This window comes from Sciurus vulgaris, assembly GCF_902686455.1.
Source record: "Sciurus vulgaris genome assembly, chromosome: 5".
Classification (NCBI taxonomy): Eukaryota; Metazoa; Chordata; class Mammalia; order Rodentia; family Sciuridae; genus Sciurus; species Sciurus vulgaris.
This window is the reverse complement of record NC_136465.1, coordinates 166,902,256-166,923,403: the sequence shown is the minus strand read 5'-3', so window position 1 is coordinate 166,923,403 and position 21,148 is coordinate 166,902,256. Positions and strand designations below refer to the sequence as shown.

Here is a 21,148-nt window from a genome sequence, read left to right as displayed (position 1 = left end):
CAAAGAAACAAAACCAAACAAACAAACAAGAAGAAAAGCACGATCATGGAGGATTTAATCACCAAAGAAGGCTAGACTGGGGAGGCCTGGCCATCCATAAGGACTGTGGTTTATTTATCTTTGTAGCATATTTCTGGCCTCAACAGATGTCCCTATGAGTGTTTGTTGGAATAAATGATCAAATGTCATGTTTCATTCTTTGGGATGCTCTTTTCTAACAGAAACGTTACTCGATGTATATCCACAGGTTCATTTTGAGATATTACAAATGTTCAGGTGTGGTGCTTTTTCAAACATGATTGTCTTTCTCAGCGGCGGGCATATATTTTCCCTTCAGTGCTGGGGATGTAAACTCCAAAACAAAGTATTCTCTAGAGCACTTGGATCTGACTCAGATTCAAGGGGTTTTCCAGAGCTGCTCAAAAACACTTCCAGGATGAAGGAGAACTAGATCCTACGAAACATTACTGGATTTAGCTTAGCTTTCGCTTAGCTGTAGCCTAGCTGAGATCGACTAACAGAGCAAACCCTAGGGGGCGGTCTAACGAGAGAAAGGCGATCGGTGCGAAGAGTTTGGAGCCTCGGCGCTCGCCGTCGCCCACCGAGCCGCGGGGCTGGCCGCGCCTGCGCGTTGAGCCCCAGAAGGCGTGCTCCGCAGAACCGGACAGCGCGGCAGCTTCTCTTCAGAGCCCGGCGCCGAGCTGCTGCCACCGTTGTCGCCGCCATGAGTCGCACTTATAACGATGAGCTACAGTTCCTGGACAAGATCAACAAAAACTGCTGGAGAATCAAAAAGGGCTTTGTGCCCAACATGCAGGTGAGGCGGGGCAGCGGGAGCGGGCGGCTGGGCCTTCCCTTCCCGGGGCAGCGTTTCCGCGGCCGCCCAGCGCTCGCGAGCCCTTCCTGACGCCCTCCCAGCCCTCCCGAGCGCGGGCCGCCGCCGCCCCCTGCAGGCTGACCCTCTTCCGCTGCCTTCCTCCGGTCCTGGCTTCACCTCGGGGCTGCGGAGGTCCCGCCACCACCGGGACCAGCGAGGCGGGACGTTTACGGGGCGCTTTCGCAGGAGCCGGAAGCGCACCGTGAGATGCGGCTTGTTCCTGGTCCCCAGAGTCCCCAGCGGGCTTTTCCGGGGCGCGGGTGGAGTTGCCGGGCTGGAACTCCGTGCCTCTGACTCATGCTGGTCTTGACCGTGTTTGCAGACCGCTCTTCGCTCAGCCCAGTTTTGAGCTCTCTCCACTCCCTGCAGGTTTTCAATAAGTGATTCTCTTCCTCACAACAGTCAAGATGTACAAGGCAGGGTTGGTGGGTTTTAACGTGCACCTCGCAGGACCCTGAGGATCAGGGCGCGACACAGCTTTCTGTACCCGTCTAGTAAGAGGCTCAGCCAGGACTTGATATCCAGTTTACTTTCTGTGCCAGAATCATGATGGGGACTCGGGAACCCACCGCCAGAGTGTGAAAGGCTGCCCTTGCTCTCTCTCAGTGTACTCATGACTTCCATTAACGTGAAGGAAAGAACACCTGAGGTTTTGGTACATGTCTTGTTACGTAGCTTGTGAAATCCTCTAAGGTGCTGTGCAAGTGCCCTAGGGTATGCAGTCCTGTGTCTTGGTAAGAAGTTCCTGATAGCCATTCCACTCTTCTAATCAGTTTCAACGTTATCAAATGGCCCCCTATCCACACACAGATTTGCTAGACACTGAGGAGAAAAAATGCCCACAGTGACAAAACAGAGGTGTTTTCCTTTGGGGGTGAGGGTCATTTGTTTGTTTTAGTTATCGGGCAAAAATTATACATATTATGAGGCACCATGTGATGTTTCATTACACACATGTTGTACAGTGTTCACAGTAAATATATCTGCCTCCTCAAACAGAACAGTTTGTGAGCATTGCCGAAAACAGGGTATTCCTTATCCGAAATGCTTGGGACTGGAAGTGTTTCAGATTTTGGAGTTTTTTCTGAATTTTGGAATATTTTCATAGACTTCACTGGTTGAGCAGCCCTGATCCAAAAAACCCCAAATTCAAAAGGCTCCCCAATCTGAAATCCTTTGAACATCTTTTAGACTTTGTTAGGAGCTTTTTTCCTTGTTTGAACTAATGTGAAATTTTTTAAGTATTCTGTACAGTGTACTCTGTTCCTTGTGCCTGTACTTCCTAGACACGCGCTTAAACATCATTTTCCTTTTCTTTGGTACCAGGTTGAAGGAGTTTTCTATGTGAATGATGCTCTGGAGAAATTAATGTTTGAGGAATTAAGGAATGCCTGTCGAGGTGGTGGTAAGTACATTAGCATTTCATTTGCTGTCTTACAGGTATCTGCCTAACCTGGGTAACTCACATATTGTTGGAAATGATCAAGACTTATAATGAGGTCAAAGTCCTAAATCACATTGCTAGCAACTTGCACTTACAGAAAGGATTTGGAGCTAGGCAGGCCAGCTTTGTGTTTCACCTAACCTTAAACAGTAACATCAAAGCTACTATTAATCCTACACTATGTGCCACACATTTTATTAGGTTCTTTACATAGAGTATTCATATAATACATAGAGTAGTTAATAGAAGAGAATGTATTTTACACATGTATAAATCAAAGCTTGGTGAGGTTAAGTAATTTTAATTTGCCCTTGGTCACACAACTTCTTGGTGACAGAGCCAGAATTTAAATCCAAGAGAATCTGATTCTAAACCAGTTCACTAAATTAGCTTTTGTGAACTTACCTGTAAAACAGGACTTGTTACCTCTGTGTTGCAAGGCTGCAGCAAGGTTTAGCGAGAGATATATAAAACTCTCAGATAGAATAGAAATCATCAGATTTCAGCCCCTTTTATCCAGAGTCCTCCCTGCCCCTCTGGGATATGCTCATTTGTTAAAAATGACACAGCAAGTGATAGAATTGTACGGGAACCCCATGACTTTCAAGCCATTGTTTCCTTAGTTCTTCTTCACTACCCTTCTTTGTCACTTAGATTAAAAGCTTTATTGATTTTTAGATGAATAGTTGAAAATTATTGAAAGAATTCCTTTTATACTGACAACAGTTTGATAGTTACGTTTTATACCTTCAGTACAACATTTGCAAGCAGACTTTTCGTGATTTGTGCAGAATGGTGTCAGCATGTTTGTAATTATTTATTGTGTCTTTCCTATACATACGCTTGCTTCTTGAAGAAGCTCCCTTCCCAGCCAACCTCTATACTTTATTTAGGAGCCCATAACCACTACCCCTTCATGTAATGCAGTCTAGAAATATGAATGTCACAATGCTGAAAATCAAACATGTCTTTTTTACTGAGACTGAATTTTTGCTTTCAGGTGTTGGTGGCTTCCTGCCAGCCATGAAACAAATTGGCAATGTGGCAGCCTTGCCTGGAATTGTTCATGTGAGTTAGACTTCAGAACTTGAGTCATTTACGTTTCTTCTTGTCTGAACTGTGTTGAATGGATGAATGGCCATGCCTAACAGATAGAGGTATCATCTAGACAGTGAACTTTGAACATCCAGTACTAACAGTGAGAGCTAAGAAATAATTGGGCCTGGATAATGTGTCTTAGTTTCTGGTTGCCTTTGGCTAGAATCTGTAAGCATTTGAGAACCTTTGAAGTAGTTTTTATGTTTTCTTACTTCCTTGTCATAGAAACTTTATTATTTCTGGGTTAGTCTACCATCACTGGAGGTTTTGCCATGACCCTGTTTTAGAAGATAGTTGAGGAAGGAATGGAAAGAAAAGAAGTTGTAAGGATTGGGATTGAAGTGATGGAGAGAGGACATCATAGCTGTCCTGGACATGATTGAAAAAGGAAGGCAGTGGCCATAACAGATGGAAGTGGGCCCCCACCTCAGTCAGACATTCAGATTTCATCTAAAGGTACATGTTGAAAACATCCATTTAACAGACCTTTGGGTCCTTCATGCCTGTTACTATACTGGGCTGTGAGAAGGATGAAAAGACAGTTCATGCCCTGTCTGTGGTATTCGTATCATCAAATAGATTGCACTTCTCTGATTACTTAAGTGCTCATGGCCTGTGTAGTGAATATTTACCTCTTAACTTGACACAGCTGTGATTTGTCAATGTCTTGAGCTCATCTTTAAAAGTTATTAAAATATTAAAGCTAGTGTGTGGTCCTCCTGAATCCTGTTAGTCTGCGGCCTTACTGTTGTAGGTTTCCTTAGTTAATAATTTAACTTTATGAAAAAGTGTTGGTTTTTTTTCCTCACTGTATTTAATTTTGTGATTAGGAGCTCTTACACCTAATTTCAACCAATAGAAAATTCTGTGAACAAGGTCTTGATCTTCGGAAAGCTCAGCCTGCAACCTGAGAATCAGTATCAGGCCCTCAGGCAGCCAGAGGGCCAGGTTAAGACAGTTGTGTTTCACTGTCTGATTCTCTTAACAGCGATCTATTGGTCTTCCTGATGTCCATTCAGGCTATGGGTTTGCTATTGGGAATATGGCTGCCTTTGATATGAATGATCCTGAAGCAGTGGTATCCCCAGGTGAGTGTATAGCTTTTGTCTATGGATCTTAGCCTTTCTGAGACCAGAGCACTGCTTCTTTTTGTATCTCAGTCTCATTCTATTATTTCTTTGTGTGTGTGCACATGCGCCTAGGATTGAATCCCAGGCACATGCTAGGCCAGTACTTTATCGCTTAGCTACAGCCAAGTCCTTTATTAAATTTTCTTTTGAGACAGGGTCTTGCTAAGTTGTCTAAGCTGACTTTTCAAATTTGTGATCCTGCTGTCTCAGCCTCCCAAGTAGCTGCAATTTTAGGCCTGTACCACTATACCCAGCCTATCATTACCTTTCCTCTGATTTACTGAGAAAATTGGTTGTGAATATTCGGAGGCTATTCAAATGTCAAACAAAGCATATATTTTTGAAAAATTTTCGACACCTAACAAAATACCAAATGCTATTCAGACACTGGCTGCCAAACAAAATGAAAACATTTCTCTGGCTCATTTTGTATCTGACTCAGCTACCTCGTAGGCAGATGAGGTCTTACAGTGTCAACTGACCATATAGCACTGTTACAAAGATTGAGTTCATGGGCACGTAGCTCTCTGGTAGAGACCTTGCCTAATGTACACACTAGGTTCAATCCCCACATCCCACCAAAAAAATAAGATCAAGTTCATCCATGTGAAATACTTAAGCCAGTGTTGAGAGCACACAGCAAGTACTCAGTAAGCATTTGTTCTCATCATCTCTGTATGTGTTAATTTGTAGTTGTATACATCCAAGATTGCTGTAGTTATAGAGTATGTCCAGTAAAAACATCCTACACCAGAAGTCAGAGCTTTGCTTTCAAAGAATCTAGGTGAATAATGAACACTGAGGCCAGTCTAAGCAACTTAGCAAGTGTCTCAAAACATTTTTAAAAATTTTTCTTTTTAATGAAAAGGACTGGGGACATAGCTCAGTGATAAAGCACTCCTGAGTTCTGTTCCCCAGTACCAAAAAAAAGGGAGGCATGATAAGCCAGGAACCAGCAAAACCAAATGTTGGTTATTTGAAAAGACCGACAGAGCTAGGTGGTGCACACCTGTAATTCCAGCAGCTTTGGAGGCTGAGGCAGGAGAATTGCTAGTTCAAAGCCAGCCTCAGCAACTTAGTGAGGCCATAAGCAACTTAGCAAGACCCTGTCTCAAAATAAAACATAAAAGGTACTGGGTATGTGACTCAGTGGTTAAGTGCCCCTGGGTTGAATCCCGGGTGCAAAAAAAAAAAAGACTAATAGAATCTGTCAACCTCTGATAACTGATCAAGGAAAAAAGAATGATGCTCTACTCACTGGGCATGGTGGTGCACACCTGTAATCCCAGTGACTTGGGAGGCTGAGGCAGGAGGATTGGGAGTTCAGAGCCAGCCTTAGCAAAAGTGAGTTGCTAAACAACTCATTGAGACCCTGTCTTAAATAAAATACAAAATAGGCCTGGGGATGTGGCTCAGTGATCAGGTGCCCCTGAGTTCAATCCCCTCCCAAAAAAGAATGATGCTTTACTCATTTTCACCTTGATCTTACTTGTTAATGTTGATTGCTGCCTCCCAGGCCCACCAAGTACCCTCAGGTATATATGTTACTTTACATTATTTCAGTGTTGTCACACTTTACCCAGCAGAGAACTAATACGTAAAATGTAGTAAGCTTGAAAAGAGTGGGTATCTCTTTATTAATGATGAGAAACTATGGGTACACATAATTCTGACCACCTGGTTTTACTAATATTGACTAACTTTTCTTTATTTTGTAGGTGGTGTAGGATTTGACATCAACTGTGGAGTGCGCTTGCTAAGAACCAATTTGGATGAGAGTGATGTCCAGCCTGTGAAGGAGCAGCTTGCCCAAGCTATGTTTGACCACATTCCTGTCGGGGTGGGATCAAAAGGTGTGATCCCAATGAATGCCAAGTAAGAGCACACGTTTCCAGGACATGGAATGGAGAGAGAAAAACCATGTGACCCTCAGTTCATTTTTAACATAGGACACTCAAGAGATGGGGAGTGCAGTCACTTTCTAGCCAGTAGGAGTGAATTGCTTTGTTAAACATGAGATCCAACCCGTTTGTTAGAGTAGATAATCAGTCACCTGATGTTCATCGGGGTGGTCCTTGTCGTGGGAGTAGTGTTAGAGTAGAATAATATCTGCTAACATGTTTTAGCACTTGTTATATGTAAGGCAGTGTGCATTGTATTGTTTCTTGTAGACAATAACCCTATTATTCCTGATTTACACCAAGGAAACTGAGGTTAAGAAAGACAATAAACTTAGTAAGTGATGTAGGAATTCAAACCAAAGATCCTTTGACTCTTCAGAGGCTGTATTCTGAATCCCACTGTCTTTTGTCAGTGAACCCGTAGAGAATTAAACATAAGGCTGCAGTGTGACTGCCTTTCAGGTGGCCGTTAGGTCTACTGTGCTGTTTCATAGGTCCTGCAAGCAGCTCACCTTAAGCTTTGCAGAGTACTTCATTAGCAAAATAAAGTGTTTAACAAAGAGGGTCAAAGGTGTTTCTTTGGGCCACCTGTTGCTTCTTTAAAATTCATGTGACTTCATTCTTTTAAAAAATGTGTACACATTAATATAAAAATATTTTTTGCTATTGCCTATTCTGTACCTTTCTCCCACTAAAAACAATACCTAGAGTAAGATGATAGTTCTGAGATTTTACATACATGTAATATAAATAAATTTCAAGCATTTTTTTAAATGTAACCCTCCCCCCCCCCTTTTTTTAATTCCACATATATGGCTGTAAATGGACACAATACCTTTATTTTATTTATTATTTTTTATGTGGTTGCTAAGAAGGGAACCCAGTGCCTCACACCTGCTGGGCAAGTGCTCTACCACTGAGCCACAATATCCAGTCCTTTACAAATATTTCAGATATTAGTTTTGTTCTCATAAGTATTAGTTGGGCATGGTGGTTCAAGCCTGTATCCCAGCAACTTGGGAGATTGAGGCAGGTGGATCAATAAATTCAAGGCCAGCTTTGGCAACTTAGTCCCTGTTTCAAAATTTAAAAAGAGAGAGAGAAAAAAAAACTGGAGGTGTCCCTCAGTGGTAAAACACCCGGGTTTAAAAAACAAAAGTTTGAAATGGACTGTCCTCTAGGATGGTAGGGAAAGGAATATTGAAAGCTGTGTTCTCTTTTGGTCTTGCTTTGAAAAAAGACTGGACCTTGAGTAAAGGTTAAGTTTTTTCCTTCTAATAGTTTGATTTGTGTGTCCTTAGTTTTAAAAAGTGCAGGTTTAATAAAATGACAGTATTTTTTCGAAAATAAGAATGGCCCTTAAAATTTAAGGGCCTGTGTTGCTTCAGGAAGTTTAGATATCTTCATTGATTGTTTGTAATTTTCCCTAAGTTGTTAATGAAGGCATGTATCTGGTAAACATTGGTAGATAGTAATATCTGATTAAAATAATCAATTTTCTTTGGCTGCTTGATCACCACCTCATACAATTGAGGATGAAAGTGGCAAATCTAATGTAAGAAAGAATTGAAAATTACAAGGGGCTGTAGAACTGCAGTCAAGTTGAATAAGGCCTTTCCATGTTCATTTCATATTGCAATCATTTATGTAACTGCTTTGCTTAAAAAACTAGAGTTGCTAAGGATGAACTTTGGCATGAGGCCTGGTACACAGGAGATAGTAATCATAGTGTGTTCCTCTACCCTCTGAGATGAGATCCTTTTTAGGTTTTGATCTTCCTTTGCTGAAACAAGTAATAATATTTTTTATTACTTACCCAGAGACTTGGAGGAGGCCTTGGAGATGGGTGTGGACTGGTCCCTAAGGGAAGGCTATGCCTGGGCCGAAGACAAGGAGCACTGTGAAGAGTATGGAAGGATGCTGCAAGCTGACCCCAACAAGGTCTCTGCAAGGGCCAAGAAAAGAGGCCTTCCTCAGGTAACTCACTCTGTAGTGGGGACATGTTAGTTCCTCATATTTCATTTTCATTGAAGGAAGAAATCTGTAACTTTCAGTTAGCAAAAAACAAACATCCTCAGGGTTTTTTTTTTTTTTTTTTTTTAATGTAACTTTTTTTGTTGTTGTTGTTCTTTTTAGTTATGACAGTAGAATATTCTACTTACATGGAATATAACTTCCCATTCTTGTGGTTGTATTTGATGTGGTGTTACACTGGTCATGTATTCATATATGAACATAGAAAAGTTAAGTCCAGTTCATTTCTACTGTCTTTCTCATTCCCATGCCCCCTTTCACATCCTTCCCCCATTTCCCCTGTCTAATCCAGTGAACCTCTACTCCCTGCCCCAACCCCCATGTGCCTATTGTAAGTCAGCATCCACGTATCAGAGAGAACATTCAGCCTTTGGTTTTTGGGGATTGGCTTTATTTCACTTAGCATGATCGCCTCCAGTTCCACCCATTTACCACAAATAACATAATTATATTATTTTTTATGCAAGTGATATTGCATTGTGCATATATACTACAGTTCTTTATCCATTCATCTGTTGAAGGGCACCTAGGCTGGTTCCATAGCTTAGCTATTGTGAATTGAGCTGCTGTGGTCATCGATGTGGCCCTGTCACTATAGTATGCTGATTTTAAGTCTTTGGGTGTATGTGAGGGTGGTTCCAAACCAGGTTTTCTGAGGGATCTCCATACTGCTTTCCAGAATTGTTGCACCAATTTGCAGTTCCACCACTAATGTATCAGTGTACCTTTTTTGCCACATCCTTGCCAACATTTTTGTTACTTGTATTCTTTATAATTGCCATTCTGACTGGAGCAAGATGAAATCTCAATGTAGTTTTAATTTGCATTTCTCTCTTGCTAGTGATGTTGAACTTTTTTTCATATATTTGTTGACTGATTATATTCTGTGAAGTGTCTGTTCAGTTCCTTTGCCCATTTATTGATTGCATTATTTGGTTTTTTGGTGTTAAGTTTTTAAGATTAATGCTCTGTCTGAGGTGCAGGTGGCAAAGATTTTTCTCCCATTCTGTAGCTGTCTCTTCATGTTCTTGATTGTTTTCTTTGCTGTGAAGAAGCTTTTTAGCTTGATACAGTTCCATTTATTGATTCTTGATTTTACTTTCTTGCACCTTAGGAGTCTTGTTTGAGGAATTCAGTTCCTAAGCTGACATGATGGAGATTTGAGCCTACTTTTTCTTCTTGTATGCGTAGGATCTATGGTCTAATGCCAAGGTCCTTGATACACTTAGGAGTTGAGTTTTGTGCAGGGTGAAAGTGAGGGGTCTAATTTCATTTCGTTACATATGGATTTCCAGTTTTCCCAGCACCATGGTGAAGAGGCTATCTTTTCTCCAGTTTATGTTTGTGGCACCTTGTCTAGTGTGAGATAACCGTATTTATGTGGATTTGTCTCTGTGTCTTCTTTCTGTACCTTTGGTCTTCCTGTTTTGTTGCCAACACCATGCCGTTTTTGCTACTGTAGCTCTGTAGTGTAATTTGTTTGGTATTGTGATGCCTCCTCTTACTGAGGATTGCTTTGGCTATTCCCTGAGGGCTTTTGGTAGGTATGAGAATGTGAATCTTCTTATGTTCATTCTAAAAAGCTATTAGAAATTTACAGATGTCATAAAACCAAAACAAAATTGCCAGGCCCAGTGGCACACACCCTATAATCTCTGCAGCTTCAGAGGCTGAGGGAGGAGGATCACAAGTTTGGGGCCAGCCTCAGCCCTCAGCAATTCAGCAAGACCCTGTGGGATGTAACTCAGCAAGAGAGCAACCCTGGGTTCAGGTCCCTAGTACCATGGGTAGGTAAGTAGATTAGCAGAGAAAAGAGATTTACAAAAAAAAGGGGGGGGGGCTGGGGAGATAGCTCAGTCTGTAGAGTGCTTGCCTTATAAGCACAGGGCCCTGGGTTCGATCCCCAGCACCCCAAAAAAAAAAAAAAAAACCTAAACTAGGCACCCTCTAAAGGCTCTTCTAGCACTGCTGTTCTCTGTAAGTTATCTGTTGGCTCCACTTATGGGATATGTTATTGCAGCAGTTGTCCATGATCTCATAGTTTTAAAAATCATTTGAACGTAACCATAATCAGCATTCACCCAGCACTCTTTCCCAGAATTTGACCCTTCTCTTCATTTTTAAAATGTCCCATGAACCACTTAGTGGCATGCCTTTTCTTAGTTTATGACGCTCTTAATGTTTGTATATTTCAAGCATCTAATGATACGATAAACGTCAGGAGCCTGGTCTGTATTGTTGTTATGTTGGGATATTGTTTTAAATTAATACATTCTGAGGCTCAGAATTTTTTGTTACATAAATCACTTTGTGGGCCGAGGTTGTTGCTCAGTAATGGAGTGCTCACCTAGCACTGTTCGATCCTCAACACCACATAAAAAAGTAAATAAAGGTATTGTGCCCATCTAAAACTTAAAAAAAAAAAAAATTTAAATTTATGGTTATTTGTTGTTGTTCATTTGTTTTTACCTATTTGCTTTTTTAAATGATTTTTTAAAACCAGAATAGAAACTCTTATCAGATATTTTTACATTTGCAGTTGGGGACCCTGGGAGCAGGTAACCACTATGCAGAAATCCAGGTGGTGGATGAAATTTTCAATGAGTATGCTGCTAAGAAAATGGGCATCGACCATAAAGGACAAGTGTGTGTGATGATCCACAGTGGAAGCAGAGGCTTGGGCCACCAAGTAGCCACAGGTATATTCAGTACCTAATTTTTTACTTGGTGCCAAAATGTACATTTTATGGGAAACCAAATAGAGGCTTAAGAGAACTTAAACCTGAAACTATACTTCATGGATTTTTATCCTGGCTCCCCTAATTTGTGACCTTGAACAGATTAAATAACTTCATGGGGACTTTCTCGTCTGAAAAATATGGGCATGATAATTATTTTGTATCGTATTGTCCTGAAAGGTTAATGAATATTATGTAAAGCACTTAAAATTAGTGCCTGACACATAATAAGCACTTGATAATAACCCTGGTTATTATGTTTAACTTAAGGGTTACTATAGGCTCTCTTGCCAAAAAGACCAAAAAAAATTTTAAACTGCAGAGTTGACGAAGAAGGCATTCAGCAAATATGTATTAGATACCTACTCTTTAAGATTAGGGATTATGGTGGATTTAGTGATGAAATAGGCAGATACTTTACCCTCATATTTTCTCATAAAAGAGAAATTGTGTTCATTTAAAAGAAAAAATAGGGATAAAAGGTAGTACTTAATAAAATATTTTAAGAGACGAATATAATGTGGTTAGGAAAAAGATTTCAGAGATGTCTTTATGGGTGCAGCATTTGGGCTGGGCCTTGCAGTTTAAACAGTCACTCACAGGGCACTCATGACAAGAAGACAGCATAAACAAAAGCAGGAAGCCAGGACATAGGTCACTTTGGATGACTTGCAGGGCATGTGAAATGATTAGTAAATATATGAAGATGTGTATGGACACTTGGAAATTATAAACATTAAATTTCATGTTATAATTCAATTTTGTATTTACATATCACCCTGTGAGAATAATTTGTGCCAGCTTGAAACTATTTTTTCTATTAGCTATATGAAACCTTAACATGTATTTCAGAACTTTCTGCTGAGCAATTCTGTGTATTTTTTCAAGGATTTGATTTTTTTATACACACCTAGAAACTTGTCTCTAGCTCTTTTTTATATTAAGATACTAAATATTACTTTTAAAAACCATCATGGCAATAAAATGTATTTTACTCCTTCTCATTCATTCACATATTGAGAAAGTAGTAACTAAGAACATATTGTTGCTATTTGTGTACACGTCTCATTCTCATTATAAGTTTCTAGTACACATGTTGTTTTGGGTTCAACATAGCTTGTATCACTGAAATCTGAAAGATTATCAGCAAGTATATTTTATTTAATCAATTAGATGAGTCAGAACACATTAAAGAAAAAGTTAAAACTTTGAATGTAGTCTACTTTCTGCACTAACTTTGAGTGATTTACTTAAGGGAAACCTAACTGGTTTGAACCCACTTCTTTCTCATTCCAGATGCACTGGTAGCTATGGAAAAAGCCATGAAGAGAGACAAGATCATAGTCAATGACCGTCAGTTGGCTTGTGCTCGAATCGCTTCTGCAGAGGGTCAGGACTACCTGAAGGGAATGGCAGCAGCTGGAAACTATGCCTGGGTCAACCGCTCTTCTATGACCTTCTTAACCCGTCAGGTACAATAAAATTGCTCTTTTCTGAATTATTCATGATGAAGGTAAAACATAGCTTAGTCAGATCAAAGGCTGCAGGGTTTGGTTTTGGAAATGTATGTAATATTCAGAATACCGGAGAAGCATCTGAGGATTTGGTGTGTTCTTAAACTAAATCAGCAGAGTGTCAGGCAGCCCTGGAGAATGAGAGAGGAGAAACCAGAATTGTCTGTAGGATTTTCCTTGAGTCTCAGAGAAAATAGAAGTGCCATTCGCTGAGATTGAGAAGACTGCAAAAGAAGCATTTCTAAAAGATGGGATCAAGAGGAGCCAGGCAGCTTTTTAATCAGAGGTGGAATTTATGGAGTGGAGTGTGGTCTAAGGCACTTCTTGTCCTTTACATGAAATTAATACGACTACCAGTTTTGGACTCTAATCCCTCACAGCCTTCAGGAACAGACTGAATGAAGTCAGTGAGATAAGTGCTGAAGTGCTGGCTCTGGCGTTTTTAACATAAGCTTTTTCCCTCAGGCTTTTGCCAAGGTCTTCAACACAACCCCTGACGACTTGGACCTGCATGTAATCTATGATGTTTCTCACAATATTGCCAAAGTAGAGCAGCATGTGGTGGACGGAAAAGAACGGACACTGTTGGTGCACAGGAAGGGATCCACCCGCGCTTTCCCCCCTCACCACCCCCTCATTGCTGTTGATTACCAAGTACGTAGCCCTGCATTTGTTTTTTAAGCAGTAGGTCATAATTTGACTAATTCTAAATATGGATGCAGTTAAGAGGAAAACAGCAGTTGTGAGAAAGTTGTCTGTCCCCTTGAGAACAGAGATCCAGTCTTCGAAGCAGTGGCCCCTCCTCCCATCACATGTGCTTGCAGTGTGCTGTCTGAAAAGTGCTGCACTAAGTGTATTTTGCTCCACTAAGATGAATCAAGGCCTTCAGATTTTTGGAAGACAGGATGAAGATTAAACTCAGTCCGTTTCATTTCCTCTTACCCTTTCTGTGTCTGGCTGTGGTAGAGTTAGAAAGACCTTCAGCCTGTTCTCTGATTTTGCAGATGAGGAAGTGAAAGCCAGAAGAGGGCAGATACTTCCTAGGATGGTTCTAGTAACAACTCTCCTCTACACTTTTGGGTTTTGCTTTGCTCTTACATTTAGTCTGACTTCCGTGTCTTTCTTGGGCCTCACATTTTCACTCCTTTCCTCTTCTATTCTCTCCCTGTTGTCAAAGAATCAGAACGATCTTAATATAGTTGTAAGAGCAGTGTATTCAGAGACCCAAGTTTCTCCCACAGTTCTACCAAGCAAGAGGAAACTTAAATTTCAGGCATAAATACTTATATTTTTCTAAATTTTAACATTTGTGTGCGTTCTCAGCTTACCGGACAGCCAGTGCTCATTGGTGGCACCATGGGAACCTGTAGCTACGTTCTTACTGGCACTGAACAGGGCATGACTGAGACCTTTGGAACTACCTGTCATGGAGCGGTAAGGAAAATGGAAACTTTCTGAGAAATGTGCTTTTCAGATTAGTTGTTGTTTTTCATTCTGGCAGATAAATGCACCTGATTGACCATTAATAAAGTTGAGGTTTGGATCTGTCATGGCTTCTACTTGGAAATTATTTGCCATAATATGTACTGTGTAGTGAACTGACTGAAATCATCTAGTATCTCATCCTTAGGAAGGTCATGGTAGGGCCAGGGACTGTTTTGCAAATCCAGAAATCCAGACTGGGACCATAAACTCACTTTCGCTTATAAGTAATATAACTTTAATGCAGATTCGCATCAGTTTATGTCAGTGATTCACTAGGCCTGCTCATTTGCCTAATTTGCCTCTTGTAGGACCACTCAAGATTCAGGTCACATATCCTATATGCAAATCAGAATTCACATGTAGTCTGTACACCATTTTCACCACCTTGCCTTTTATCTGCTAAGCCAGGGATCAGTAAACTTTTTCTATTAAGAGCCTTAATAGTGATTATTTTAGGTATTTTGTATCATGTGTTCTCTATACCAGGTATTCAGTTTCCGTTTTAGTTCAAGAGTAGCCATAAGTACTATATAAATAGGCATTTTCAATAAAACTTTATTTACAGAAACAAGTGGTAGGTTAATCTGTATTTTGCCAGCCCATGTTCTGAATGATCAGAGTGCTTAGCCAGTGTTGGAATGGGAAATAGACACTATGTAACCATGCCTTCTGATAGGACAGATTCTTACATAAATATTTTTTTTAACATACATATATTTTTTAGTTATTGAAAGACCTTTATTTACTTACATGTGGTACTGAGAATCGAACCCAGTGCCTCATACATGCTAGGCAAGCACTGTACCACTAAGCCACAACCTCAGCCCCTCATATATATCTTTTAACCTTGTTCTTTTCTCTGATTATTTTTCACTTCCAGCTGCCTCCCACTCCTAGTTTAACCAAATGGTTCTTAACTAGGCAGAACTCCCTAGGGACTTTGGCACTGTCTGGAGGCATTTTTGACTCTCATGATTAGATAGAGGCAGTGCTACCAGCATCTAGTGGACAGAAGCCAGGAATGCTGCTAAATATCCTACAGTGCACAGGATGACCCCACAACAGAGCTATCTGGTTTAAAATGTCAGTAGTGCTGAGGTGGAGAAAGTATTTCGAATCATAACAAACACAAAATTTTTGTGATGATAGACACATTTTAAAATTAATTCACATATTTATATGGAGGTACTAATTAACAATGGTTAAAATTAGAATACACAAAGCTAAATTTTTAAATATGAAGTGATTTATATAGATAGAAATTTATTTTCCAAAAGGATATAATGAGATGTCTAACAAAAGATGCATAAGGTTGATTAAAAGATAAAGTTTTTAAAATTCTTTTTAGTTAAAACAAAAGTAAAGGAAAAAGCATGTAGTCCTAAGGGTTTAAATAATTGCTTAGATCAAACATAAAATTCAACTCATAATTTATAAAGTGAAGTTAATTCTGTCCCCCGTTCCTTTCCATTCTAGGGCCGTGCGTTGTCCCGAGCAAAATCTCGGCGTAATTTAGATTTCCAGGATGTTTTAGACAAATTGGCAGATATGGGAATTGCAATCCGTGTTGCCTCACCCAAACTGGTTATGGAAGAGGTGAGTGAAATTTTGATAGCATAAAACCATTTCTGATTTATGCCAATGCACAAGAGCAATTTTTAGTATTACTAAAAGAAATAGCTTGTTGGTTTTTTTAAATGACTTCAGTTTTGATTTCTCTTCCTTGGTTTATCTCAGTTCAGTATTGTCTTCTCTTGTTGGGAGATCAGTTTCAAGCCAGTCCATTAAAAGTGATGTTAACTGTTCATGTGTAGTCCCTTTCTACATGGTAAACTTCAAAAAAGTTCAAGCTGACCCATTTTAACCTTGTTTTTGTGAGTTGTATATTTATGTTGCAGTTTAAACGTTTGGGGAAAACGTTTAGAGAAACATAGTTTGGTTTTATTCACAAGTAGAAAAGCTTTTGTTTAAATTATTTTTGTGTATCTACACATATATACATATTTATTAGAAGCAACATAACTTCTTTTTTAAAATTTAAAATTACAGCCATCCAGAAGCAGAGCACTAACACAACTATCACCTCCTCTTTTCGAGTATCAGTTGCCATATTTTTCCCTAAATCCTTTGCCCCCACTTTGTGGTGGTACAGGGGATTGAACCTAGGACCTCACACTACCACTGAGCTACACCTCCAGCCCTTTTTATTTTGAGACAAGATCTCGCTAAGTTGCCAGGGCTGGTTTTAAACTTGTGATTCTCCCGCCACAACTTCCTGAGTAGCTGGGATTATAGGGGTGCACCACCACTCCTGACTCCTAAATGGTGTTTCAAAGCTTGTTACAATTGCAGTTTACAGACACTCTGTAGTCCTTTTTTTAATTTATCACATTATAAAATTGTGTCACTTTTTAATCACTGCTGAATGTTCTGCCAGTTGAGTACTTTGGTTTCTGCACATATTGGACATTTAAGTATCTTTCAGGTTTTTGCTACTTGTAGGTTGCAATGAGTGCCTTTCATTCACAAAACTTTTTCCTTGTCTTAAAATAATTATAATGAAGTCTCAAAAGTAGAATTACTGAGTCAGAATAAGACAAATTCTTCTTTATAATAACTTAATTTTTCCCTATTCTTAAGAATAATACATGTTTAGTTAAAAAGATATGGAAAGCGGATGTGGAGGCACACACCTTTAATCTCAACTGCTCCAGAACCGAGATGAGAGTATCACAAATTGGAGACCAGCCTAGGCAACCTAGGCCAGATCCTGTCTCAAAATAAAAAGGGCTGGGAATGTGGCTCAGTGGTAGAGCACTTGCCTAACATGTGCAAGGCCCTGGATTCAATCCTCAGCATCAAAGGGAAAAGAAAAGAAAAGAAAAAAAAAAAAAAAAACTGATGTGGAAAATACAGAGAAAAAAAGAAACATCTAGACTTCAACCAGCAGGAAATAATTTGCCACTGTTGATGTTTTGGTTGGGTGTTTTGTTTGTTTACTTGCATAGCATGATTTTTTTTAATTCACCATTTAGCTTGTACTTACTAGACATCCAGGTGCTAGGAATAGCACAGTGAACAAGACTAACACGTTCCTTCCTCATGAACTTACCAAAAGGTAAAATGTACTATGCTTTGAAGACCATACAAGTACTATACACTACAAACGGCAGGGGAGGTGTATGCTTCATTAAGAACAAGGTGAAGAGTGTACAGAGAAGGGAAGGAGGGGATTCTGCACTTGAGTTCACCAGAGGGAATTCCAGAGGCCACCGTGGGAAAGTTTCAGAAACTAGAAGGGATTGGGAGATGTCCTGAATACTTTGTTCAGAGCCCCATGGGGTTTGGTCTGGGCAGCCAAGCCTTGTGTTGACATAAATGGGGGGCAAGGAGGTGAATTCTGATGGTGACAAGATAGTGGATATGGGTAGGGAGGAAGGGTGGGGGTTTTGCTAAAAACTTACAGAAATAAGTTGTGAGTGCATGTGTACGTGTCTGCACATACAGTTTGGCGTGGTTATAATTTTATACATACACATGTTTATATGTGCATTTAATAACTTTCTCTGACTATAAAGAAAAGGTTACCAGTACATGTTCATTGCATAAATTTGAACAAATACAGGAATACATAAAATCTAGATTATCAATAATCTATTGAGAGATAATGACACTAACATATGGCACCTTTCCTTCCAGGCAGGTATTTTGATATATATGTTTGATTTAATTACATTTACTGCTTTTCTTAATTGTACAAGTGATACACAATCTTTGGAGAAGTTTTTTAAAATAAAGAACATAAAACAGAGTATTTACCTCACTACCCTTAACAACAAATTAACCTTATTCAATTTTTTTATTCTTTGTTTTTGTTTTTAGTTGTGGATGAATGTTTACTTATTTATCTATATGCGGTACTGAGAATCAGACCCAGTGCCTCACACATGCTAGGCAGGTGCCCTACCACTGAGCCCCAGCCGCAGCCCCAGTCTTTATTTGATAGACACCCCCTTCCCCCAAAAAAAAAGTACCCTCAGTATTGTTTTAATGTACATTTGTTTAATTACAAGTACAGTGGAGTGCTTCTAAAGGTTCCCCTTTCAGTAGACTTACAATGTTTGATTCTTCCCGTGCAGGCTCCTGAGTCCTATAAGAACGTCACAGATGTGGTGAACACCTGCCACGATGCTGGAATCAGCAAGAAGGCCATCAAACTGAGACCAATTGCTGTTATCAAAGGGTAGAACGTGATGGGGCCTCTGGACACCACTGACCCTCAGTGAAGTGACTGTGGACTGAAACACTCTTCAGACATCAGACTTAAGATGGCAGGTTCAAAGTGTGCGGCTGAAACTGTCCTTGCCAAAATGACCGACAGTGAGGCTACTGTTCCTAGAGCCAGTGTTGTGAAGTGATCTTCCAGAGGGGGCCATCTGGAACGGGAGGAAAGCGCTTCTCCTCGGTAGTCCTACAGATTTTAGGAAAATTGTTTAGCAGAGAGGTTTCAAGAAGCTGCCTTTAATCATCAGAATGAATTTCTTCACACCAAATTCTATTTACACCCCAATAGATGTCCTGAAGAACATTCTATTAAATATGATTTTGGAATGTTTCTCTTTTTCCCTTCACTTTGTTCATTCACCCACTCATCTACCAACCACCCCTGTACTAAGCAAAATCTTAAATACCCCTCTTACCTGGAGTACCCAGGGACTTGTAGTGAGGACATTGGGTGACTAAGTAGTGACACATGTTGAGGAGGACATGTGCAAAAGTATAGGAATAGGGGCCCAAAAGAGAAAATAATTTTTCATAGCCTTGCAACCTCATACTAAAGACAGTTACCTGCAGCATGACATGTGCTGATGTCTGTCGTTAATTAGGCCTAACCTGGCAAACTTTTTTTTTTTTTTTTTTTTTGAGTAATGCTTTTGCATAACAGCAAAAAACCCTCACATGAAACTGAAAACCTTTACATTTACAGTTGAATTGTTATAAAAGCATTAAGTGGCCAGCTGCAACATTAACAGTTGCTGTGTCGATGGTCTTGTGCCACCTAATCAGATTTTACGTTGTGTATGGTGATGTCTCAAAGATGTTAAAGGACCATCATTGTAAGTTACTAAGGCCTCGCTTGAGTCCACACAGAATAAAAAAATCTAATAAAGTTTCAATATGTTGTTTACATTTGTGTGTAATATTTTATACCTTAGAAAAATCAGCATTTGTGCTTGGTTCACTGGATAGTGTTGCTGTCTTCTGGTTTTCTCCCAGTTTGCCTTTAGAGGCATCCTAAAAATGTTTCACAACCACCTCAGCTTATAATGAAGTCGTCCATGGGTATCTTCTAGATCCTGCTGTGGGGAGGGGAAATAGACTCACTCTGAAAAATATTTGCCACGTGAAGAGCACGTTGTGGACTCTTGAGCACTCACTCTAAGCTACTGATAGAGTCTGAAAGTTACCAGTAAATAAGTTAGAAGTCTTTAAGTGATGATGGCGGCTCACTCATGCCTTTAGACTGGACCAGCACTGTTGCAGCTTGAGGATGCTGATCTCCCAGTGGAGCTGGGAGACACTGAGAGGTGAGAAACGGGCTCTGGCAGGTGCAGGTGCTCTGAAGGCGAGGCAGCGGCGGGGCATCTGCAGAATTCCTCTAGCTGGGCTTGCCTAATGTCATTTGAAAGGAATTCAAGAACTCCTCCCAAAAATGATGTCAGTGCAGGAAATACTGTAGATCATCTTAAATATGTAAGTTGAGTTTTATTAGATGCTTTGGAAGGTACTCTTTGGTGAGGTCAGGTGAGAAAGGGAAATGAAGTGAAGAATGGTTTATCCAATGGAGTTTGCTTCTTTAATAAATTATGTAGCATTCTTCAGCAAACTTGGCACTATTTATAATCATAGAAAGCAATGGTTAATGTTTTGATTCAAAAAAGATATATTGTTTTTCTTAAATTGTTTTACTAAAAAATAAAATGAAAAAAAATTTTATAAGTAATAAAATACTTATCCCTTTTGGGAAAAGTAACAAATCTTCAGCCATGCAGGGTGGCCTACACCTATAATCCCAGCAAGACAGAGACAGGAGGATGGCAAGTTCAAGGCCAGCCTAGGCAACTTAGTGAGATCCTGCCTCAAAAAGGGCCGGGGATGTAACTCAGTGGTACAGCCGGGTTCAATTCCTGGCACCACAAAAATAAATCTCCAATGAAGCTAAAGTAATCAGCATTTTTATTGCCCAGACGTGAGGAAAAGCTCATACCTTTGCACAACTAGGAGTACCTTTGAAGTGTCACTGTTTGATTCCTTTGGTTGTAAAGGGTGATTGCTGTTACTCTACACAACCTGATCCTTTTTTCTTTATTTTTTGTAGTGCTGACAGTCAAACCTAAGGGCATCGGGTGCAGACAAACACTACCACTGAGTTACATCCCTGGCCTCTAAAGTTAGTTTACAATATTCCCAGAAGTTCTGATAGTCACACTGTTAAAAGTTGTATCATTCTTATTATCAGCATATGGATGAAAAAAACATGATGTATAAACTAACTTGTGCCACTCACTAATTTTCTAGTTAAATGACTATTCTTTGGAATGGCAAGGAAATTAAGATGCAGTCAATAAAATCTTAAGACATTCCCATTTTTATGTTAATATTTGGTGAAACTTGAAAGTTTGTAAGATAAAACTCTTTTTTAGCTTTTTTTTGTTAGCCTCTTGCTGTAACAGTCACTTTTAGATTCCAGTTGATATTCTAGTGCACAACAGCTTGTGCTGCCCTTGTTACTTATGGCCTGCTCTTGTTTTGCATCTGTTCCAGTACTTTGAGGAGAGATTTGTGCCCTTCTGGATTGGTTTGAGTGTGGAGGTGCTATTCATTTTCAGTCAGGTACCATGGAGTATGCCAAGTCTTCCTAACAAA

At 39.9% G+C, this 21,148-nt stretch overlaps 1 protein-coding gene across 1 annotated transcript; it reads left to right on the top strand.

The window, feature by feature from the left end:
* The first annotated feature begins 623 nt into the window (after positions 1-623).
* On the top strand, positions 624-19,398 carry RTCB (RNA 2',3'-cyclic phosphate and 5'-OH ligase). The gene is made up of 12 exons (XM_079140151.1): positions 624-817; positions 2,204-2,282; positions 3,322-3,389; positions 4,408-4,507; positions 6,268-6,424; positions 8,271-8,427; positions 11,024-11,183; positions 12,519-12,694; positions 13,202-13,390; positions 14,060-14,170; positions 15,698-15,817; positions 18,361-19,398. Exons 1-12 carry the CDS (start codon positions 725-727, stop codon positions 18,466-18,468), a joined length of 1,518 nt encoding a protein of 505 aa, XP_078996277.1. The 5' UTR covers positions 624-724; the 3' UTR covers positions 18,469-19,398.
* Positions 19,399-21,148: the final 1,750 nt, after the last annotated feature.